The sequence below is a fragment of the Talpa occidentalis genome, unplaced genomic scaffold, assembly GCF_014898055.3.
Source record: "Talpa occidentalis isolate TD23 unplaced genomic scaffold, MPIMG_talOcc4v2.1 talOcc4.3, whole genome shotgun sequence".
Classification (NCBI taxonomy): Eukaryota; Metazoa; Chordata; class Mammalia; order Eulipotyphla; family Talpidae; genus Talpa; species Talpa occidentalis.
Window position 1 is genome coordinate 36,204,316 of NW_023603184.1, and position 21,083 is coordinate 36,225,398.

General features: G+C 36.3%; 4 protein-coding genes across 4 annotated transcripts; 3 read left to right on the forward strand and 1 right to left on the reverse strand.

Annotated features, from left to right (window-relative positions):
* The first annotated feature begins 321 nt into the window (after positions 1-321).
* Positions 322-1,260, forward strand: LOC119254655 (olfactory receptor 52A1). Its single transcript, XM_037521756.1, has one exon. It carries the CDS (start codon positions 322-324, stop codon positions 1,258-1,260), a length of 939 nt encoding a protein of 312 aa, XP_037377653.1.
* A 9,189-nt stretch (positions 1,261-10,449) lies between these two features.
* LOC119254988 (olfactory receptor 52A5) lies at positions 10,450-11,418 on the forward strand. Its single transcript, XM_037522009.1, has one exon. It carries the CDS (start codon positions 10,450-10,452, stop codon positions 11,416-11,418), a length of 969 nt encoding a protein of 322 aa, XP_037377906.1.
* A 3,694-nt stretch (positions 11,419-15,112) lies between these two features.
* LOC119254989 (olfactory receptor 52A5-like) lies at positions 15,113-16,059 on the forward strand (the record flags this gene model as incomplete). Its single annotated transcript, XM_037522011.1, is given in 2 exon segments — positions 15,113-15,599; positions 15,602-16,059. Coding segments are annotated over 2 exon segments (945 nt in total), but the record flags the coding sequence as incomplete, so codon positions are not given.
* A 2,838-nt stretch (positions 16,060-18,897) lies between these two features.
* Positions 18,898-19,839, reverse strand: LOC119254990 (olfactory receptor 51V1-like). Its single transcript, XM_037522012.1, has one exon. The coding sequence runs from the start codon at positions 19,837-19,839 to the stop codon at positions 18,898-18,900; it is 942 nt and encodes a 313-aa protein (XP_037377909.1).
* Between the last annotated feature and the right edge of the window lie 1,244 nt (positions 19,840-21,083).

Below are 21,083 nucleotides of genomic sequence, written 5' to 3' on the forward strand. Positions count from 1 at the left end.
CACAGGTATACAAAGGAAACGCTGAACTGGTGAGCAGCTATTTCTTATTTGCTGGTTCTATCCACATATCCTATGGTGCCCAGAACATCGGGCCATGTTATAGTGCTTCTGGATGAACTTCTTGAACCAATAATGTTTCCTTTGAGTCTACCTTTTCCCTTTAGCAATAAATGTGAGAAGGGTCATTCATATGATCTGGACATTCTCTCAAAATCAGAAAGATTCAATATCATGAATTTGAATAAAAGTAGGAAGTAGAAGAGGAGCAAGAGCAAAAACTGAGAAGTTACTGCAGTGGACACCAGGAGGCTCAACAGCACCATGTCCCTTTCCAACAGCACCATCTTCATGCCCTCTGTGTTGACCCTGCTAGGGATCCCGGGCCTCGAGTCAGTGCAGTGCTGGATTGGGATTCCATTCTGTGCCATGTACCTCATTGCTCTGGTCGGAAATTCCTTACTTCTGCTGGTCATCAAATCAGAGCGCAGCCTCCACGAGCCCATGTACATTTTCTTAGGCATGTTAGGGGTCACGGATATTGCACTTGCTACCTGCATTGTGCCCAAGATGCTTGGGATCTTCTGGTTTCATGTGCTTGAGATTTATTTTGACTCTTGCTTGCTTCAGATGTGGCTCATCCACACATTTCAGGGCATAGAGTCAGGAATTCTGCTGGCCATGGCCCTGGACCGTTACGTGGCCATTTGTTATCCACTGAGGCATTCTGCTATCTTCACCCACCAGCTAGTCACCCAAATTGGGGTTGTGGTAGTCCTCAGGTCTGCTGTTCTAATAGCCCCAGGGATGGTAATGATTAAGTGCCGATTACGGTTTTATCACACGACAGTCATCTCCCACACCTATTGTGAGCACATGGCCCTTGTGAAATTAGCTGTAGGAAATGTCCAAGTCAACAAAATCTTTGGTTTGTTTGTGGCCTTCACTGTTGCAGGGTTTGACTTCATATTCGTTACATTGTCTTATTTCCTGATATTCATCACAGTTTTTCGTTTGCCCCAGAAGGAGGCTCGGTTGAAAGCATTCAACACTTGCATTGCCCACATCTGTGTCTTCCTCCAGTTCTACATTCTTGCCTTCTTTTCTTTCCTCACACATCGGTTTGGCTCTCACATCCCTCCTTACATCCACATCCTCTTTTCTAGCATCTACTTGTTGGTGCCTCCATTTCTCAATCCACTTGTCTATGGTGCAAAGACCAAGCAGATCCGCATTCACTTGGTAAAAATGTTATGCTCATAAAATCTATCTGATTAATACCCTCATGCTTTTCTCTTTTTACAATTGTAACTATCTCTCAAAGTCAAAGAAAACAAAACCAAAATGTGTGTTATATGAGATGCTTGAATTTTTTTCACCTTACTGTTTTGTGATATCTGAAAGCATGCTTGCTGGCTTCTAGATCATCATAACCCATAAAAGTATCAATAGTTTCTTTTCCCCCTGTTTTTTAGACCCTGCTTGAGCTTCCTCCTATTGGAATCCTTATCCAGGAGCTTTCAAAAATTTTACCTTCTCATTGATTTAAATGAACCCAGACTCATTATTCTGGACTAATCATGTTCTCAATGAATATAAGTTTTTGATTTCCTTAATCATTACAATCACACAAAATAAGTCAGAAGAAGTGTATCTTAACCATGTTTTATCCAAAAATACTCACAAAAATAAAGACAATAAAATCTATGTGTATCTAATGAGACAATAAAGTAAATATTTCTGTACATTTATAGGCTCATAAAGGGGATTACAGACACAAATGTCATGAGAATTCAAGTATTGCTTTGTATATAGCAATGGTTTTTTGGGGGGCTATCTTCATCATTTACTCATTTATCGATCATTAATTGTTTTAAAAATGTACACTGCTTATATATTATGCTACAGAATTGTGTCTTGATGGTAAATTACACAGATAATGGTCATGCTATGCTTGGGTTGTGAGGTTTACAGAGAATCAAGCTTTGAAATATAACTGAAAGGAGCAGTCAGAAAACATATTTGTTTTGTTTTTTAATCAGGCTGTCTGATGAGGAAAGAAAGATGAATCAGTAGTTAAGCAATTATGGACGTATCATGACAAACAGATGACAGAGGGATTTAAATTAGAGAATGTGGTTAGAGAAACTGAAAAGTTTGGATTTGGAAAAATGAAGGAAATAGGAATGTCAGGAATAGCCATGGACTGTGTGTAAAACAGTTGAACTTTGTTGTGAAACTTAGAACGTATCACTGGAAGATTATTTTCTCTAGGAAGGGTGTGTGTGTATATCTGCGTGGGGTGTGTGTCTACCTGGGCATGTGGGAGAATATCTTCTCAATGAATATGAAATATGCTTTTTAATCTCAAAGTTATTGTATTAATGAAAAGATAATTGTTTTATCTAAGATTCATAATCCAAGAAACTAAGGTTGTTGGAATGTTCCTCAGCTCATCAATGTTTTTTCAAAAATTATGGAAAATATTCACATGTGCAGATGTCCATATTTTCGGTTATAATATTAAGCCACTACATATGCATGAAATATTGGACTGCATATCTCAGAGAAGGTGGATAATCTCATTGTTTTATGGATTATGAGTTGTCAAATGAGTGCTGAGGATATTTTATAAAATTATTTGTAAATTAAAGCTATCTTGGAGAACCTTGAAACCATTTTAAATATCCATTTTTTTATTAGATGTGATTTGATGGTATTACCAATAATTTCATTAGGAATTGGTTTAGGAATAAACTGAAAGAGAATCAAAGTAATTTCTTAATGTTCTAGCAAGGGTTCAGCAAACTTTCATGTGAAAAGTCAAATAAATAGCTTATATAGACAAGAAGGCAATTCAAAACTATTATGCAGGTATTCATGTAACAAAAGTCAAAGCATATTTCCAAAAAATTTAATAAAATTAAATATATGATAATATTGATAGTAATTACAATTGTTAAGTTTTCTATAATACAGGTGTATTGATTGGAAGAATAGAACTCTCTTTTCCCCTAAGGGATAACATTTGTTTAAAGCAGGGATGAAAAGTATATTTTCCTTATCATCAAATTGATAGCAAAAGTTAATGCATAAAAGCCATTGTTAGCTAGTGGACTATACTAAAACAGGCAGCAGATCAAATTGGGTGATTCATTATAATCCTAAGATTATTTGGAATCATTTGAAATACTGCCTTACAATTCCTAGTTCTGTAAGTCACCATGGAAACATGTAAACATATAGGGTTGACATAGAGACAGAACATGAAACTAGAAAATGTTTGCATCATATTTGATTGTATCTGCAAAATATCTCGAATCCAGATTTTAGCTGCTGTGGTATTCAAATTATCAGAACCAAATTCACACTGAGACCTACAAAGGCAAAAGAGAAAATATTGGCTTATTGCAAGGACAAAAGTATACCCATTAGTCTATCCTCTACACACTTGAAATGATTACATGATTGTTGAAAATAAAATTGCTTGGAAAAAGACATTTTATAATGGGTAGTTTGAATGCCTTCTAGATATTTCAAAGATTCTGTCTATTCATTTTCTTAAGATTAAAATAGAGTGAATAAATACTGAATTTATTCAAGGGAAATATGTATGTCCATATTCATTGCTGTATTGTTTACAGTAGCAAAACTATTGAAATAACCTAAGTGCCCAAAAATGAACAGGTGGATTAAGAAGTGGTATATGTAGAAATGGAATAAAAGGATAAACATGGATGGAGCTAGAAGAGATTTGCTAAGCAAAATATGTCAGAAGGAGAAACACAGATACTGGATAGTGTTACTTAGAAGTGGAAATATAAAGAAACCAGAAAAAGGGTCAGATAATGCCAAACTCAAAAGCAAGCCCTCGAAAGCAGACTATAGAACTGAGAGATTCATGAGGAGAGGCGGGGAGGGATGAGCACAAAGAGGGCAGGGAGCACCATAGACCAGGGTGGTGGACTATGAGTGCTTTGGGGGTGCTATGGGTGCTATGATAACATCAACAGAATGGGGGGGTGGCAATCTGCTACTTCCAAAATACAAACAGCAATGTAAAACATTACCTCAATAAAAAAATAAGTAATTTATAAAGAAATAACTATAATTGAATTAATTATTGTTCAAGGGTTTTTTTTTTTTTTAACCAGGACTTCACAAGTAACCTTTTGCTTGGTCACAAATATTTCCTAGCAGGAGCAATTTTCAATAAAAAATTTTTGTGAAACAGAATAGCGAACTTACAAGTGAACCAAAATATTACGGTCAATTGATTTTTATGCAATAGAGCTGAAGCAATTAAGTGGAAAATAGGAAGTAATTCACTAAATTGCATCACAACTGGCAACAATTGTTATACATAAACACAAAATATAAAATACATATACCATACAAAATAATAATAAATCTAAATGTAGAAAGTAAAAGTAAAGTGTCCACAAAGAAAAATATAGACCATCTATCCACATGACATGAAAAGAGACAAATATTTTCTTCAGAGGATATAGAAAGCTAAAAGACATCATCTTTTTAACAATTTGTAATTCAACAAAGCATAATATTGAAAAAATTAATAAGCTACACATATTATATAGAATTATAAAATACATACAATTGGGTGCTGAGTTTCATGATTTTTTTCTGCACCTATTGAGATGATTGTATCATTTTTATCTTTTATTTGTTGATTTGATGAATCACATTGTTGCTTGTGATGTGTTGAGTCACTCTTGCATCTCTGGAATAAATCCCAGTTGGTCATTTTATGTGTTTTTTAAATGCACCACATACTGTTTGATGGTTTCAATTTTTTTATTTGTGAGAGGAATATTTTTATTTCTCTATCTTGATGATTTTGTCCTGGGAGTTTGTATCAGTGAATGAATGTGTCCATTTCCTCTAGATTGTCTCATTTGTTTGCAAGTATTCATATTAGTCTCTTATAATCCTTTGTATTTCACTGGTCTCCAGTTGAATGTATGTTCTTTCATTTCCAATTTTGTCTATTGAAGTCTTTTTCAAATATATGTATTTATTTATATCTTCTTGAGGGATTGCCCCTTTTATAAGTATATGAAGTCTTTGTTTTTATTACAGTCTTTTTTTAATGTCTCTTTTATCTGATATGGGTATAGCAACATAGACTTATTTTCATCTCCATTTGCATGGAATATTTTCCCATTCACTCTCAGTTTGTGGTTGTCCATAACCCTGGTTTAAATATGAAATCACTGCTTCAACAACTGAATTTATGTTGCAGAATGATTTCCTTTATTTCTCTTACAATATGTCTACACCGACTTAGTCTGAATACCTTAAGATGCTTCTATTTCTTAACATTTGCTCATTTTTGCAAATGGGTATCACAGACGTGTGTTGTGTTGTCTTGGGGCACTGTCTTCTCTTAAGAATTATTAAAAGGTGGGCCTCCCCGCTGGTGCAGCAGTTGAGCGCTGGGCTGCGAAGATGCCTGCAGCCTCTGCAGAGCCGGTTCAATGCCCGGCCACCGGGCGAGGGTCCCACATGGCTCGTAGACCTCTCCTGCCGTGTTTGCTTCTCCCCACAGCAGTGTATTTCGTCACTCTGCCTGTTCTGTTCCCCGCTCTGGCTCTGGTGAATTCTCTCACCCTCCCGCGCTTCTGACTGTACCCAGTTCTGTATAAATAAATAAATAAATAAATAAATCTTTAAAAAAATTATTAGAAGGAGATCTGCTGTGGTAATAAGTTCCAAAGAGGAAGCAGAGTTAAAGACAATTTTTTAGCTGTAGGACATCTATTAGACAATCAGTCTTCTAAATTCAAAACCATATTGTACTTCCTTGTTCATCTTTGTCCCAGGTGGACGTAAGAGCTGATGAGGGACTGATGGAAACCAATTCCCCTGGTGTTACTTATAGTACAAAACACTCATCTGTCACTATCTGAGGCATCCAGATATTTTCAACTCTATGGCTTTCATGTATATTACCATGGATTATCCCTGGTAAGTCCCTGGGCTTGAGATTCTGCACTGAATGGGAGGAAATGGAGGACTGGTTTCAAAGAGAACACAATCCCATGTGATGGGATAAGATGCAAGGATGGTTGTGAAAAGGTACAATAGAAATTCACAGTAGGTGAATCATCAGACACTAGGAAGCTTTTCTCTTATGCTTTTCAGAATAGTTCTAAATTAGTTAATGGCAAACTGGGTGACAAATTTTAAAGTGAGGTTGGTACATATTAGGACTTCTTATAGATAGTAAGTGAGTAGAAAACTTATTTCTTAAAAGGTCAGGAAATTTCACATATTTAGATAGAAAGATGCAGGGAAAATGATGCCCTATAAATCACTCTGGGGAAATGCTCTATTCGGTGGAAATATTCATCAAATAACTAAACTTACTCATGGGCAGGAAAAGATACACTTCCATGGATTAATAGTTGGCATTTACTGACAGAAAAATAGGCTTTATGTTTCTAAGTATTGTAAATGGATTACGTTGTTTATTCTCACTGTGTCGATTATTACTGTAATGTGTTTCTATCCATTAACATTATATTAGCAATAAAGAAATGAAAACAATTGACGTTTTATACCTGGCAAACAAAGCTGTTAGTGGCATCCAGGATTTAAACTCTCTCGATAACTTCAGATTCTATGCATTAATTGCCATGATTTATGACTGATGTGTATCTTTGGAAGGTAGTTGGAATTTCATGAAAAATTTAGAAGCAGTCACTTGGAGGCTCTCTATAAAGACTTAACTGACGTTTGGCGCTGTTCTGAAATGTGGTAAACATTCTCAGAAAACACAAAGCTCCCCGACAAAGGAGAACATAAGACAGAAATCAGTGGGCAAACGTCACAGACTCCAAGGAGGTAAAAGATTCCTGATACAGTAGAGCATTGGATTTGCACTCTTAAATCCCTTTAATCCATTACAAGATTATGAGAATCAGCTTGAGTCAGAATTGGAGCTCTAAGTGACAATAATGGTGCAGGGCTTAGGCTATGCAGAATATGCAAGTTTACCTTGGCGTATGAATGTCAAAGGTTAAAGATGTTTTTCCTCCCCCTTCTAAATGTATGCATATCTATATATACAAAACAGCCTCTGATCTTGTCTCCTAGTTCCAGCTTTCAGGAACTCTCATCTGTTAAGTTTCTGTAACTCCTATCCTCAAACACGTTTGCCCTCATTTTTTTCCACTTTTCCCTACAGCAAAGTCAGTGAGTCTCACAGATTTTGCTGCCTTTTTATTATTCTCATATGTCACATCTTTACTATCCCATGTGGGTTATCACATATCCCTCCAACATGAATTCTTTCATGTACATTTTATCACTTCAGGCCCTACATCAAGCTGCTAATAGATTGTATTTTAAAAAGGAAATACATTTCCCACTTAAAATGTCCCAAATTAATATTTCTGGTAAAAGCAGTAGCATATATGTTTGAGCCAAATCAAAAGAACAGGCAAGTTAAACATGATATGATGTTGCAACAGTCTTTTAGATTCATAGCACCTAATAAACATGTGCTGTAATTTATAATTTATGTATTATACCTATTTGGTGAAGTAAGAAGTTAACAGAGCAGTTGTTTCTATCAGAATCTGAAAAAGCACACTGACTGAAATCTCTATTAGATGTTATATTAAACCCAGTCTCATTTACTTTTACATTAACATATGTCTCATACTTTCAATGGAATTATAAAATCTCAGAGAACACAATTACCTTTTCTTTGGATCAATATTAAATTTAGATCCAAGTAGATTTAATTGTAAAGATAATATCTTAGCTTTTCTTTAATATAATAGAGTAACATGCCAATATCATAAATAAGGAAAGAAAAATAATCTAAATGTTTAAAAATCTTAAAATGTTAAATGCTACAACAGCTATTTAATCAATGGTGTATGCTGCTTTATAAAGTCCAAGCACTTAACACAATGTTGATATTCACTACTATAGGATAAATAATTATATCTTCATTCTAACATTACTTCAAGCAGCCTTTGAAACTTAGTGGAAATTTAATTAATGTGCTTTAAAATAAAATCATTAGGAAATAAACATCGAATTTGTGTATATTAATGTAACCTTCAGATTTGAAGATCCTCATTAAGGGATGAGACTTTTGATTCCTCATTAAGGGATCTCAGAAGGGAAAGCCTTGCTTGAGTAAAATGTTTTAAGAAATATATATAAATGCTATTGCTTTTTGACCTAGATGCATTGTATCTACCTTTTCATAGAAGCACAAAAGGATACAAATATATTTATCTTGGCTTATGAATTTTGAAGGTTAAAGATATCTTTCCTTTCTCTTCTAAATGTATGCAAGCCTATATACAAAAAATCAAGTTTCTTAGCGGAAAATAGTGAAGCAGGATGGAGCAAATGTGATGATTTTTTTTGCCCCTAATCTGTTGTTTTAGGCCATCCTCACTGTCTTTATAATTTTTATACTAATTATTTCTAGAAAATGAGTTGTACAACTAATGAAAGAAAATAGCTATGATTTGTACATTAATATTTTACATATACTGAAGTGGAAGTATTTTTTGTAAAAAGAGATCAATACAGAGCCTCCCTGGTGGCACAAGGGGTTAAGCACTGCACTATGAAGCTGTCCGCAGCCTCTGCAGCACGAGTTCAATCCCCGGCCAGGGAGCTACCCACATGATGCAGCAGACCTCTCCTGCCTAGCCCGCTGCTGCCCTCAGCAGTGTATTTCAGTCAGTCTGCCTGTTCTGCTCCCCACCCTGCCTCTGGTGACTCCTCTCACCCCTCAAAAAACCTCTGGCCTTGGCCTCCCTGGTAGTGCAGGCAGTTGAGCTCAGCACTGTGAAACTGTCCGTAGCATCTGCAGCACTGGTTCAATCCCTGCCAGCCTCGGAGTGACCCACATGGCCGGCAGACCTCTCCTGAATTGCCCGCTGCTCCCCTCAGCAGTGTATTTTATCAGTCTGCCTGTTCTGTTCCCCGCTCTGTCTCTGGTGAATCCTCTCATCCTCCTGTGCATCTGGCCTGTACCCTGGCTCTTGTATAAAAATAAAATAAATCTTAAAAAAAAAAAAAACAAAAAACCTCTGGCCTGTACCCCAGCTCTTGTACACATAAATAAATAAATCTTTTTTTTCTTTTTTTTTAAAAAGATTTATTTATTTATTTATACAAGCACTGGGTACAGTCAGAAGCGTGAGAGGGTGAGAGAATTCACCAGAGTCAGAGCAGGGAACAGAACAGGCAGGGACCGACAAACTACACTGCTGAGGGGAGCAGCAGGCACACCGGGAGAGGTCTGCATGCCATGTGGGAGCAAGCAGACCAGCCCCAAAAGTTATAGGAAGTGAGAAGAAATCCTCTTATACAAGGTTATGGAAGCATACCATTTTAAGTATGAAATAACCAGTGATAGACAATGATGTGGATAGAATGTTAAGTCCTATGAAGGTGTAGAAGAATAATTTCACTTGTAAAAGAATCATATTTTGAGTGAATAGGAGATACATAAGATGTGAGTAGAGAAAACATTTCCTTCATAGAGACTTCAGTGCTTTTATACAGTTAATAACATATTTTGGAAGTATAATAATGATTATTGATGGGAAGTTTGGAAGAATAATAATGATTATTGATGGGAGAGAGAAGCACAGAAAACATAGACTGGCACTTGAAATTAAAAACAAGGCATGGCCCACAGTGGGGCATATCGAGAACAAGCTCTGAAAGGTACTACTAAGGGAAACACCTGTGAATTCAAAAGCAATTGATGCATTTTCATACAGAATAAGTAAGAAATGGTGCAAGATACACGGTTGGGTTTTAGGAGCACAGTGTAAGCTTTGAAAATGGATAAAAGAATTCTGATCATCTACTGAATGGGGAACAAATTCTGAAGAAACTAATCTATGAAAACAAGTTGGTGAGTTACAAAACTGAAAATTGTTCTAGTAAAACTTGACATGATTTTGATCATGTAAAATAATCTGCCACCACCGTGGGAAGTCTAGTTTGAAATATCTTTACTCTGCATCAAATGATTCCCTCACCCCGGCCCTGCCATTCCAACAGACATGTTACAAAAAAGGCAAAGATAGATGATGATTAGCAAAGACAAATTGGTCCTAGCATTCTTGGGCCAGGAATAATCATCTAATTCATTTGACTTATCAAAAATAATTAAGCCTCACTTAATGATTAAGGTAGTACACATATTTCAGCAGAAATATAGGACCTGAAAATTGATCTTTCAACATTTTTTGGAAAATGGATATAAAATTAGAGAGGAGTAGATAAGTTGGGAATGATAAAAATACAATCTGCTAATCTAAATAGAGCACTGGTGTTACTGTGCTAAAATAAATTTCTTCTTATTTTTCATTCATGAAGCCTTGACTGATAATAGAAGATGAAACAACAATACCACTCCTTGATTCTACAGACGGAATCACCATGCACATATTGAACGGCTCCATCTTCATGCCTTCTGTACTAACGCTCATTGGAATTCCTGGCCTGGAGTCAGTGCAGTGCTGGATTGGGATTCCATTCTGTGCCATGTACCTCATTGCTGTGATCGGGAATTCCCTAATTTTAGCTATAATCAGATATGAAAACAGCCTTCATAAACCCATGTACATCTTTTTAGCCATGTTGGGGGTGACTGACATTGCACTTAGCACCTGTATTCTTCCCAAAATGTTAGGTATCTTTTGGTTTCATTTGCCAGAAATTTCTTTTGATGGCTGCCTTCTGCAAATGTGGCTTATTCACTCATTCCAGGCAATTGAATCAGGTGTCCTACTGGCAATGGCTTTAGATCGCTACGTCGCCATCTGTGACCCCTTGAGACATGCCACTGTGTTCTCCCAAAAACTCTTGACTCATATTGGCGTTGGGGTGACACTCAGGGGTGCTATTCTTGTAGCTCCAAGCTTAGTGCTTATCAAATGTCGTCTTAAGCTCTACCGATCTACAGTCATCTCGCACTCTTACTGTGAACATATGGCCATTGTGAAGCTATCTATTGAAGATATCCGGATCAACAAGATATATGGTCTATTTGTTGCCTTCGCCATCTTGGGGTTTGACATAATCTTTATCACCTTGTCCTATGTTCAAATCTTTATCGCCGTGTTTCGATTGCCCCAGAAGGAGGCACGATTCAAGGCTTTTAACACATGCATTGCCCACATTTGTGTCTTCCTGCAGTTCTACCTGCTTGCCTTTTTCTCCTTCTTCACACACAGGTTTGGTTCTCACATACCACCATATGTTCACATCCTCTTATCAAACCTTTACCTGTTAGTGCCACCTTTTCTCAATCCTATAGTCTATGGCGTGAAGACCAAACAAATTCGCGACCATATCCTTAAAATGTTTTTCTCCAAAAAAAAAAATTTGACCATCATAGGCAGATAGATTTGGTTGGTTTAGAGCAGCAACCTGAATGTGTCAAGGTTATATTTTCCACAAATATCTACATCTGAAAAAATTTAAACTTTACATGTTTATTTTTAATGTGTAACAAATTATCAAACACTTAAGAATCTTGGTTTGTTATTCACATCAGAGCAAAACTCTAATGCTGAGACTTCAGATTGTTTCAGTTACAATCTGTTTGGTCTTTTCAAACATACAATTGTTTGGTCTTTTTGGTCTTTTCAAACATACAATTTCCACTCTGGTTACACTTAGCTACATAGAAAACAAAACTGCAGGAATAACACTTGATTCCAGCTAACTTCCAAACAGCATGTCACATATCAATATTCTCAACCTGTTACTTCAACCATTGCTATAATTTTGACTGTCTATAATTTTGACTAGCTATGATTTTCTCATAATGCTTATAAGTCTGTATTCTGACAAATTTGAAATTACTTATCTAATTTTATCTACTTTCTCTGAAATACTAAAGACTGTAAAAATAATGTAAACTTAGTAATACAAACATTAGCACCAGAAAAAGTATATAATGCAATCCAGAGTCTATAAATCCTGAGGAATTTACACAGGAGATAACACATAATGATTGGTAGAAAAACTAGGTATATTCACAGAAGCACCTTTTTTATTTTCAAATGACACACTGTTCTGGAGTTAGACAACATCCTCCCAGAGTCACAAATTTTTGTAATTTAACCCAAATTTGGAAATTTATGTTTAAGATTGACATACAGATAGATTTCATTGCATTTTAAAATTATCTACTGAAACTCTCTTGAGTACCCAGACCATGTCTTATTTGTACTTGTATCAACAATATATAGGGCTGTGTCTGAGAATTTTTAGAACATTGAATGACATTGAAATAGGAACAATTTAAACATTTTCATCCTATTGGTTAATTGTATTCAAAGGTAACAAGGAGACTTTTAGGTAATATGTATACCTCAAGTGAAACATCCATACTCTTGAGTTTATTCCAGTATAATTCAAGCAAACAAAAATGGCAATTTGAGTAAATTATTATGTAATACTGAAATAAAGTATGTGCAAACATATGGCTGGAGTATGAGAAACTGACTCCTAATCCAGGGACCTCAGATCTCTCTTTACTCTTTGCTGTTTCCCTGCACACAGACCTTCAACTTTTCCCAGGTAGCTGCATCAAGTTTAGGAACATCAGGTTTAAAGTTTCTTCAATCACACAGGTGGAGATCATCTCGAGAGACTCAGGTCAAGGTCTTTGGACAGGGTTATGTAAAGCATGCTGGGTGAAACAACAGAATACCCTCATGGCCTTTTATTTATTTAATCATTTGTTTTCACTGGGCCACATTTCAGATACCAATAAAATTTGTCATTTCAAAGTATACAAGTCACCATTTTATAGTACATTGTAAAGGTTGTGCGACTAATACTGCTATCAAATTCCAGAATATTTTCATCATCCTAAATAGAAACCCATGCCCATGAATAGTAACTCCCCATTACCTTCATCCCTCTACTCCAGTCTTGGCCATCACCAATGCACTTTCTGTCTCTATGGACTTACCTTCTGGAAGTTTTATATAAATAAAATATGCAGTATGAGATATTTTCTGTCTGTTTTATTATATTTTCAAGTTTCATCCATGGACCACATATCAGTATTGCATTCCCTTAATTGACTATAGTCCACTGTACAGACATACCACATTTTGTTTATCTGTTTATCAGTTGTTGGGAATTTGTCTTTTTCTCCTTCCAGGTTATTATTACCAATGATTAAAAAAAGCATTAAAGGTCAAGAGGATGTCAAATTATACATCCTAAAGTACAAACACAAGTACAGTCAGTGAATATAGACTCTAGAAAATACTCAAAATCATAAAAGTTAAAGAGTATGAACATATATTTGATAGAATTGTAATTCTAGGCTTGCTACAATTCAAGAACTGTCATGATAAATTGGAGAATCTGCTTTGGAAGACTGAGAGGATAAAGACACTTAGCAGCTTGTTACTGAAGAAGTTGCTACTGATATTAGTTACTGAAAAGTGCAGATGTTTTACTTCGAAGGAAAGAGGACCATGAATAACTTGAAGTTTTGTGCTATTATAGCTGAAGACACATAGTTTTCAAAGGGGGCAGTGATTGCAGGGAATGTGTTAGTTAAATATAAAGAGGTCTGTCTGAAAGTCAGAGTTTACAGTGCTTCAGGGATCAATATATATATATAGAGAGAGAGCTGTCAGGAAGCTATAGAAAGAATTATGTTTTGGGGAAGTAATTTGGTGGCATAATCTCTAAAACATTACACATATAGCATTTATTAATAGAAATCAGATTGTTGGGGAGTCTGTAAAAAATTTGACAATATTTGGAGGTGATGATTTGTGGAAAGATGTTCTGGAATACCTAGGATAACACTTAAAAACTTTATATATCAGCTAAATTGAAACATAGGCAGATTTCCCATAGGCAACCTTTCTACTCTAAATTGAAATAAAATATGTATAAATACATATTTTATTGCAATTTGTTTTGGGGTCTTCTCTCTCTTCTGCTGCCCCCTAAGGCATTTTCCCTTGAATATTCGGATGTATTTAGCAGTTGTTCTCATTGGAATATCTTGGATTTTTTTTAAAGGGATCCATCTGATTTCAGCTTTCACAGAGGATAAAAAAATTGGAACTGTCTACATCTCTTCAGCAATAAGTAGCCCTAATTTTTATCTAAGAGTTATCTCTGACAACAGTGCTTCCATACGGAAATCTAGGCTTTCAACGTCATCATTCACTGAACCACTTCAGCCTCTCCTTCCCTGCTCTCCTTGTAAAACACTCAAGGTCTCTCTTTCACACCAGGCACACTTCAACACTCTTAACTGTGCTAACTAATAGTTTCAAATTGTAGAAAAGTGATTGTGTGAGGTGCTGACCATGCTTATCCAATGAGAAGTTTATGCAATGAGACTTGTTTCCTACATCATACTTCCACAGCAATATGCAAAGTTCTGCAGCAGTCATTGTCTGTCTGGATGACATTTGGGTTCTGCAGCAATATCCTAGCTGAAAATTTCTTGATGAGTTCAGGATGAGGAAAGATATTGATTGGTAGAGTCATAAGCCTACAAAGAGGCCACCAATGGCTATTTTGTTAAAGGAGTATTGGAATGCTCTGTAGACATACCCAGCCCTGTTGGGCTAAAGTGAATGGAGGACAAGAAGAGGGAGAAAGTGCAGAGGGACAGAAAAGAGGGGTTAAAAGTCTAGCGAGTTTTATTGTTTCTCTGCATATATGATCTTCCAATTTTTTTTCTGTTTTCTATGAACAGTCTAGAAGAAATAAGCGAAGATGGGGAGGGCAAAGGAGAACCCCAGTCTCATATCACAGGGTGACCCCATCACAGGGGTGATATCCAGACACTCAGCTTCTGTACTGTGGCTGTCGCTGAGTGTGTGGGGGGAGGTGATTTTGCTAAAGTGTTTACTGGGGAACCTTTCCACAGGTCTTCATATTGGCATTTTCTCCTTCATTCAAAAAGTGATGAATAAGCTGATGAAGTTTACTCTCCTGTTTCTGTGATTCAGTAATTGGTGACTGACTAAAAATAAGCTAGATTTGGTACAGACAGTCACAGCTTGGCAGCTTGGCACTCTTTCTAAGACTCTTCTGAACTGCCTTGTTTACCACAAATGGCTCGATCTACCTGTCCTCTGTTCTGACCTTCATTGGGATCCCTGGCCTGGAGTCAGTGCAGTGCTGGATTGGGATTCCATTCTGCGTCATGTACCTCATTGCTTTGCTGGGAAATTCTCTACTTTTGACTATCATTAAATCTGAACCTAGCCTCCATGAGCCCATGTATATCTTCCTGGCCATGTTGGAGACCACAGACATTGTCCATAGCACCAGTATTGTCCCCAAGATGCTTGGGGTTTTTTGGTTCCACTTGCCAGAGGTCTATTTTGATGTTTGCCTTTTTCAGATGTGGCTCATCCACACATTTCAGGGTATTGAATCAGGAGTCCTACTGGCCATGACTCTGGACCATTACGTAGCAATTTGCTACCCTCTGAGGCATGCGACCATATTCACTCGACAGCTAGTCACTTATATTGGGACTGGGGTGACACTGCGGCCTGCCATTCTGGTAATCCCATGCCTGCTGCTCAAAAGTGTCATCTCAAACTCTTCCGAACCAAGCTGATATCCCACACTTACTGTGAACACATGGCGATTGTGAAGCTTGCCACTGAAGATGTTTACATCAGTAAGTTCTATGGTCTCCTTGGAGCATTTACTGTTGGTGGCTTTGACTTCATTTTGATCGCCCTCACCTATACAAAGATCTTCATCACAGTCTTCCACCTGCCCCAGAAAGAGGCACGCCTGAAGGCTTTTAATACATGTATTACCCACATATGTGTCTTCTTCCAGTTCTGTCTCCTTGCTTTTTTTTCCTTCTTTATTCACAGATCGGGATCTTATATCCCATCATATACACATATTACTTTGTCCAATCTTTACCTTCTGGCTCTACCATTCCTCAACCCCTTTGTCTATGGCATGAAGACAAAACTCATCTGAGATAAAGTGGTAAAAATGTTCTGTTTCAAAGACCAGGCTTGACATTTGGGGGAAAAATTTCCTCCTATGAATTTAATGATTCATTTATTGGATGTCTGTGGTTTGGAAATGCAGTCAATGGTTTGAATCTCATCATGTTTGATGAATAAATTTATAAATATACAAATGAGTGTGCTAAAAAATTCAGTCATCATCACCATCATCATAATCATATTCATTTTCATTTGTGAAAACTTTCATTACTCCTCATGCTTAAGTAGAAATATTGTTCCACTTCTTTTCATGTAGTTATTAATAAAAATAGTTAAAATACAAACTTAAGCATTTTTCATGATCCAATCTGTGATAATTTTTTGTTGACCTACGGTTTGTTAAGTATAGTGCTACTTATATCTGTATCAACATCCATATATTTATATGTATGTATATATTCAACTTTGGTAATGTGCAATCTTATCATTTATAACTTCACTCTTGTTTGTTTTCAGCTTATGATTGGAGTGTGTATATATATATATATATATATATATATATATATATACACCAATGATGAAATAAACATTTCTGTGTGCCTGTATAGATGCTTTTATAGTTGCACAAATATGTTATATATTTGTATATTTATAGAAATGAAATTATATATACACATGGAGTCTATTATCATGTTTGCTGCAGTTAATTTGTGTAAAGTCATTGTAAACACTGTATTAGTAAATTCTGAACCTTTTGTCCTCTGGAAAAATACATTATGTTCCTTTTAGACTTGGTCACATTTCATCAACCAATTAATATATAATCTTCATGTGCATCTCTCTGTTAAAAGACATTTTAATATGTATTAAAGCTGATAATATATAATTATTACAAATAATGAATTACATGCAGTATTTTATTATAATAAAACATTAACTGAGAAGGGTTTAACATTTTCCTGATCATGTATAATGTGTCTGTAAGTTTTTCTGGATTTTAGCCTATGGCTGTGCTGTCCAGTATAATCGATTGTCCACAGATTCAGCCATTTTTCCATTTTCCCCAAAGTTTTATCACACATGGCATATATTACTTTAGAGAGCAACCTCATACACAGATTGACAAACTTTCTGATCCTATTTCTGGATACATGGTATTTTTTATTCATTAACATAGAACTCACAAACAACATCACAACTCAGCCTTAAAGAAGTTTATACAACAATGCATTTTCTCTATAAGAAAAATTACAGTCTTGCATTTAGAAACATTAGAAAACTCCAGCACTATACTTGGGGCTATTGAATAAAAGGGAATTCCTCAATAAAAAAAATCACAAAAAACTAAAAATAACATTAAATAGACCACAAAAAGTACTCATTTACAGTATAAGAGCTGAACAAGAAGTCAGAGTTTCAAACTTGTCCAGTCTTGACTAGGAACAGGTGCATTGGGAAATTCAAAAATTTTGGTGGCCTGCACAGATCTACCAATGATGGTAGAATTGTTTTAGGTATTGATTCAAATAAATTTTGATTCAAATAAATTATTTTGGTTTCAAATAAATTTAACAAGTTAGTGAATCCACAAATTAGAATATGTAAATAAGGAGAATTCTCTATATAAACATTTGTAATATAAATACAAATAAACTTCTATACATGTACCTATACATATACATATAATGAATTTACATTCTAAGTTATCAATTTACTTAATTAAAATAAAGTATAAACATGTAAATACAGAATTTTGAGGTAGACAATACATGAATCAATTTTATTCAAAGCTCTTTTTTTTCACTATTGTGCTGTGCTCTTATCAATCTAATGTGTTTTCTGTTGATTTTTAGAGTAAAAAACTAAGAGGAAAATGTATGAAATTTGATACAAGAATGAATATTGGCCAAAAAAATTCTTAGAAATATTAGAAACTTCAACTTAAACAAAATTTTAAGTTCCCCAAACCCAGCTTAACATTGTATAAAATGGGAACAATTCTATTGGCCTTGATTAACTCTGATAGATATTGCTCCTTCAAAATATGACTCACAAATTACATAAAAACATTTTGTTCAATGTAAACCCTACTATATATACACAATATATTGTGACTGAGATGTAGAAAAGGATTACATGTTCTAAAAATTATCAAAACCACAATTCTATCTATGTTTTAGCTTGTGATGTTTTAGTTAAAAAAAATCTCTGTGCCCAAGAATTCTCTCTTGAAAAGCAAAAGGACTGGTCAAATTAAATTAAAATTCCATGTATGCTTATACCAAAAGTTAAAGTAGATTGACAAGTCCAGGAGGATTCTGTACTATTTTTGTCTGCTGCAATATACAAATGTATGTATTTCAGAAAGCAGAGTAGGATAGGAGAGATGTGATAGCCAGTTCAGTTATGTTTCACCAAATCTTTTATATATCTAATCTACCAATACAATATATGTAACTAGATGACACAGAAAAGGACTTGGGCACTTTTACTCAATTGTAGGTAAAAACATATGAATAACCTCAACAGAGTCAACTTGTGATAAATTATAACATGTAAAGTCTGTTTGTGTCATATACAGTAAACACATCCATCTAATATATGAAAAAATAAAATTGTGCTCCAAACATATTTCAAAAAACACAAATTTTACTACAAATTTAACAATAGCTAAGCAAGTACTCACTGACACACCCCCGAGCTTAATTCACCATAGTTAACATTGCATTTAATTTCAAAACAAGAAAATAAGATCAGTAACTCTCTCCCTGGCTTTGGAATACTAAATTTAAAAAATGATCTTAAATATGTCTTTGACCTATAAAATATATGTGAATTTATTATTACTGCTATGATCAATCATAGTCTTTCATCTTGCGACTGTAACCTTCCCTTACTGAAAACACATTTAGTTTTGTTTGGTGAACCATCTCAGGATCCTGCTACGGATTTGTTGGGTCTTGACACTGTAGATGATAGGGTTCATCAAAGGTGGGAAAAGGATATAGATGTTGCCCATGAGGACATGGACCACAGGTGAGAGATGCTTCCCAAAGCGGTGCACCATGGTCAGGCCAATGATCGGGACATAGAAAACCAAGACTGCAGAGATGTGGGAGACACAGGTCTGCAAGGACTTGATTCGCTCCTCCCGAGATGCAATGGTCAAAACTGAGTGCAAGATCAAGATGTAGGAGATGAGAATGAGCACTGAATCCAGTAACAATTCACAGATCACCAGGGCTAAGGCATAGAAGCTGTTGAAGCGGATGTCGGAGCAGGCCAGCCGGAGCAGATCCTGGTGCAGGCAGAAAGAGTGGGAGAGGATGTGGGGGCGGCAGTAATGGAAGAACTTCAGGCGGATGATGGGAGCAAGAATCAACAGAAAACTCCTCCCTAGAATAACCGCACCAATGCTGATGATTCTGGTATTGGTGAGGATGGAAGTATATCTCAGAGGATTGCAGATGGCAGTAAAGCGATCAAAGGCCATGGCGAGAAGTACTCCAGACTCCATGGCCGAGAGACCATGAATAAAGAAGGTTTGAGCAATGCAAGCTTCCAGACCAATCTCCTGGCTCAGCCCCCACAGGGTGCCCAGCACCGTGTGTACTGTGGACAGCCCCATGCACAGGTCCGTGAGGGCCAGCATGGCCAGAAAGTAGAACATGGGCTGATGCAGGCTCGGCTCCATGCGGATCACATGCAGCACCAGACAGTTGCCAGAGAGTATCATAGCATAGACACAAGAGAAGGGGATGGAGAGCCAGGGGTATTCCTTTTCAAATCCAGGGAAACCCATAAGGAGAAAGGTGGAATTACTGATTTTGGAATGAAGTTGAGCAGGCATCAGTCTATACAGACAGAAACCTCTCAAGGTAAAATGTTCGTAACAGCTGATTTTCAAATGTACTCTCCACTGCTTAAATAGCCTAAAGTGAAAGCTGTAACAAGAATGACTGGATTAATAGCTCAATAGAAGTAACACCAGTGCTTTGTTTTTTTTCAGAAGTTGAATTCGTTCTTAAAAAAGAAGATAAATTGCTTTATGCCTACATATAAAACCTTCTTGCATTAGATTGTTGGTCCCATAAGAGAAATCAGTGTCCATATTCCTACCATTACCATCACTTTCTTACTTAATGTTGCATATCACAGATAGTAGAGAAACATGATTTCTGGCATATAAATACACAATAGTGAAGTTTAAGCATATAAAGTAGAAAAGAAAAACACATTTGGGTTCTGAAGCTTGGTGAAATTACTTGTAACACACTCCTCTGGCATATAAGATTACCTCTGCTTATTACATAAAAAATCCTATATAGAAGGTGCCACAAGGGGTTAAGACGCAATCTATGAAGCTGTCTGCAGCCACTGCAGCATGAGTTTGATCCCCTGACAGGGAACTACCCACATGGGCAGCAGATCTCTCCTGACTCGCCTTCTGCTCCCCTCAGCAGTATTTCAGTCAGCCTGCCTGTTCTGCTCCCCACTCAGTCTCTGGTGAATCCTCTTACTCCCCCAAACCTCTGGCCTGTACCCCTGTTCTTGTATGCACAAATAAATAAATCTTTAAAAAAATCCTGTATAGAAGTCTCACATATCAGTCACAGTCATTCTGACACTCAGTGCATCAGTATCTTCAAAAATGACTCTCACTCACATCAGAGCTGTCCTTGGCAGTCTTGAAAATAGATTTTGTTCTTCTTTTATCACAGCCGTACTGAGAGTCCAGGAGAGGCAAAATTTATACAGGTGCAAGAGCTACAGGAATCACTGGAGATTGAGGGATGCTGGATTCTGGGAGATGCTGAGAGTGTGTGATGCAACACTGAGGCCCCTTTGGGAGAATGAGGGAAAACTTACAGGTAGTATCTTTATAGCTAACTCTCCACTCCATCAAATTTTGTATATGCTACAAGAACAAGTTTAGAGTAGTAATTCCTTTATCCATGCAGAATTGAAATGAGCATTGGACTCATAGTTCCCTTCCTTCCCAATACAAGGGCAGGTGTATCTTATAAATACAGGTCTGATATTTGTATTACTCAAATCTTCTCAAATCAAATGTTCTTAAATTTGCTTGGCCAG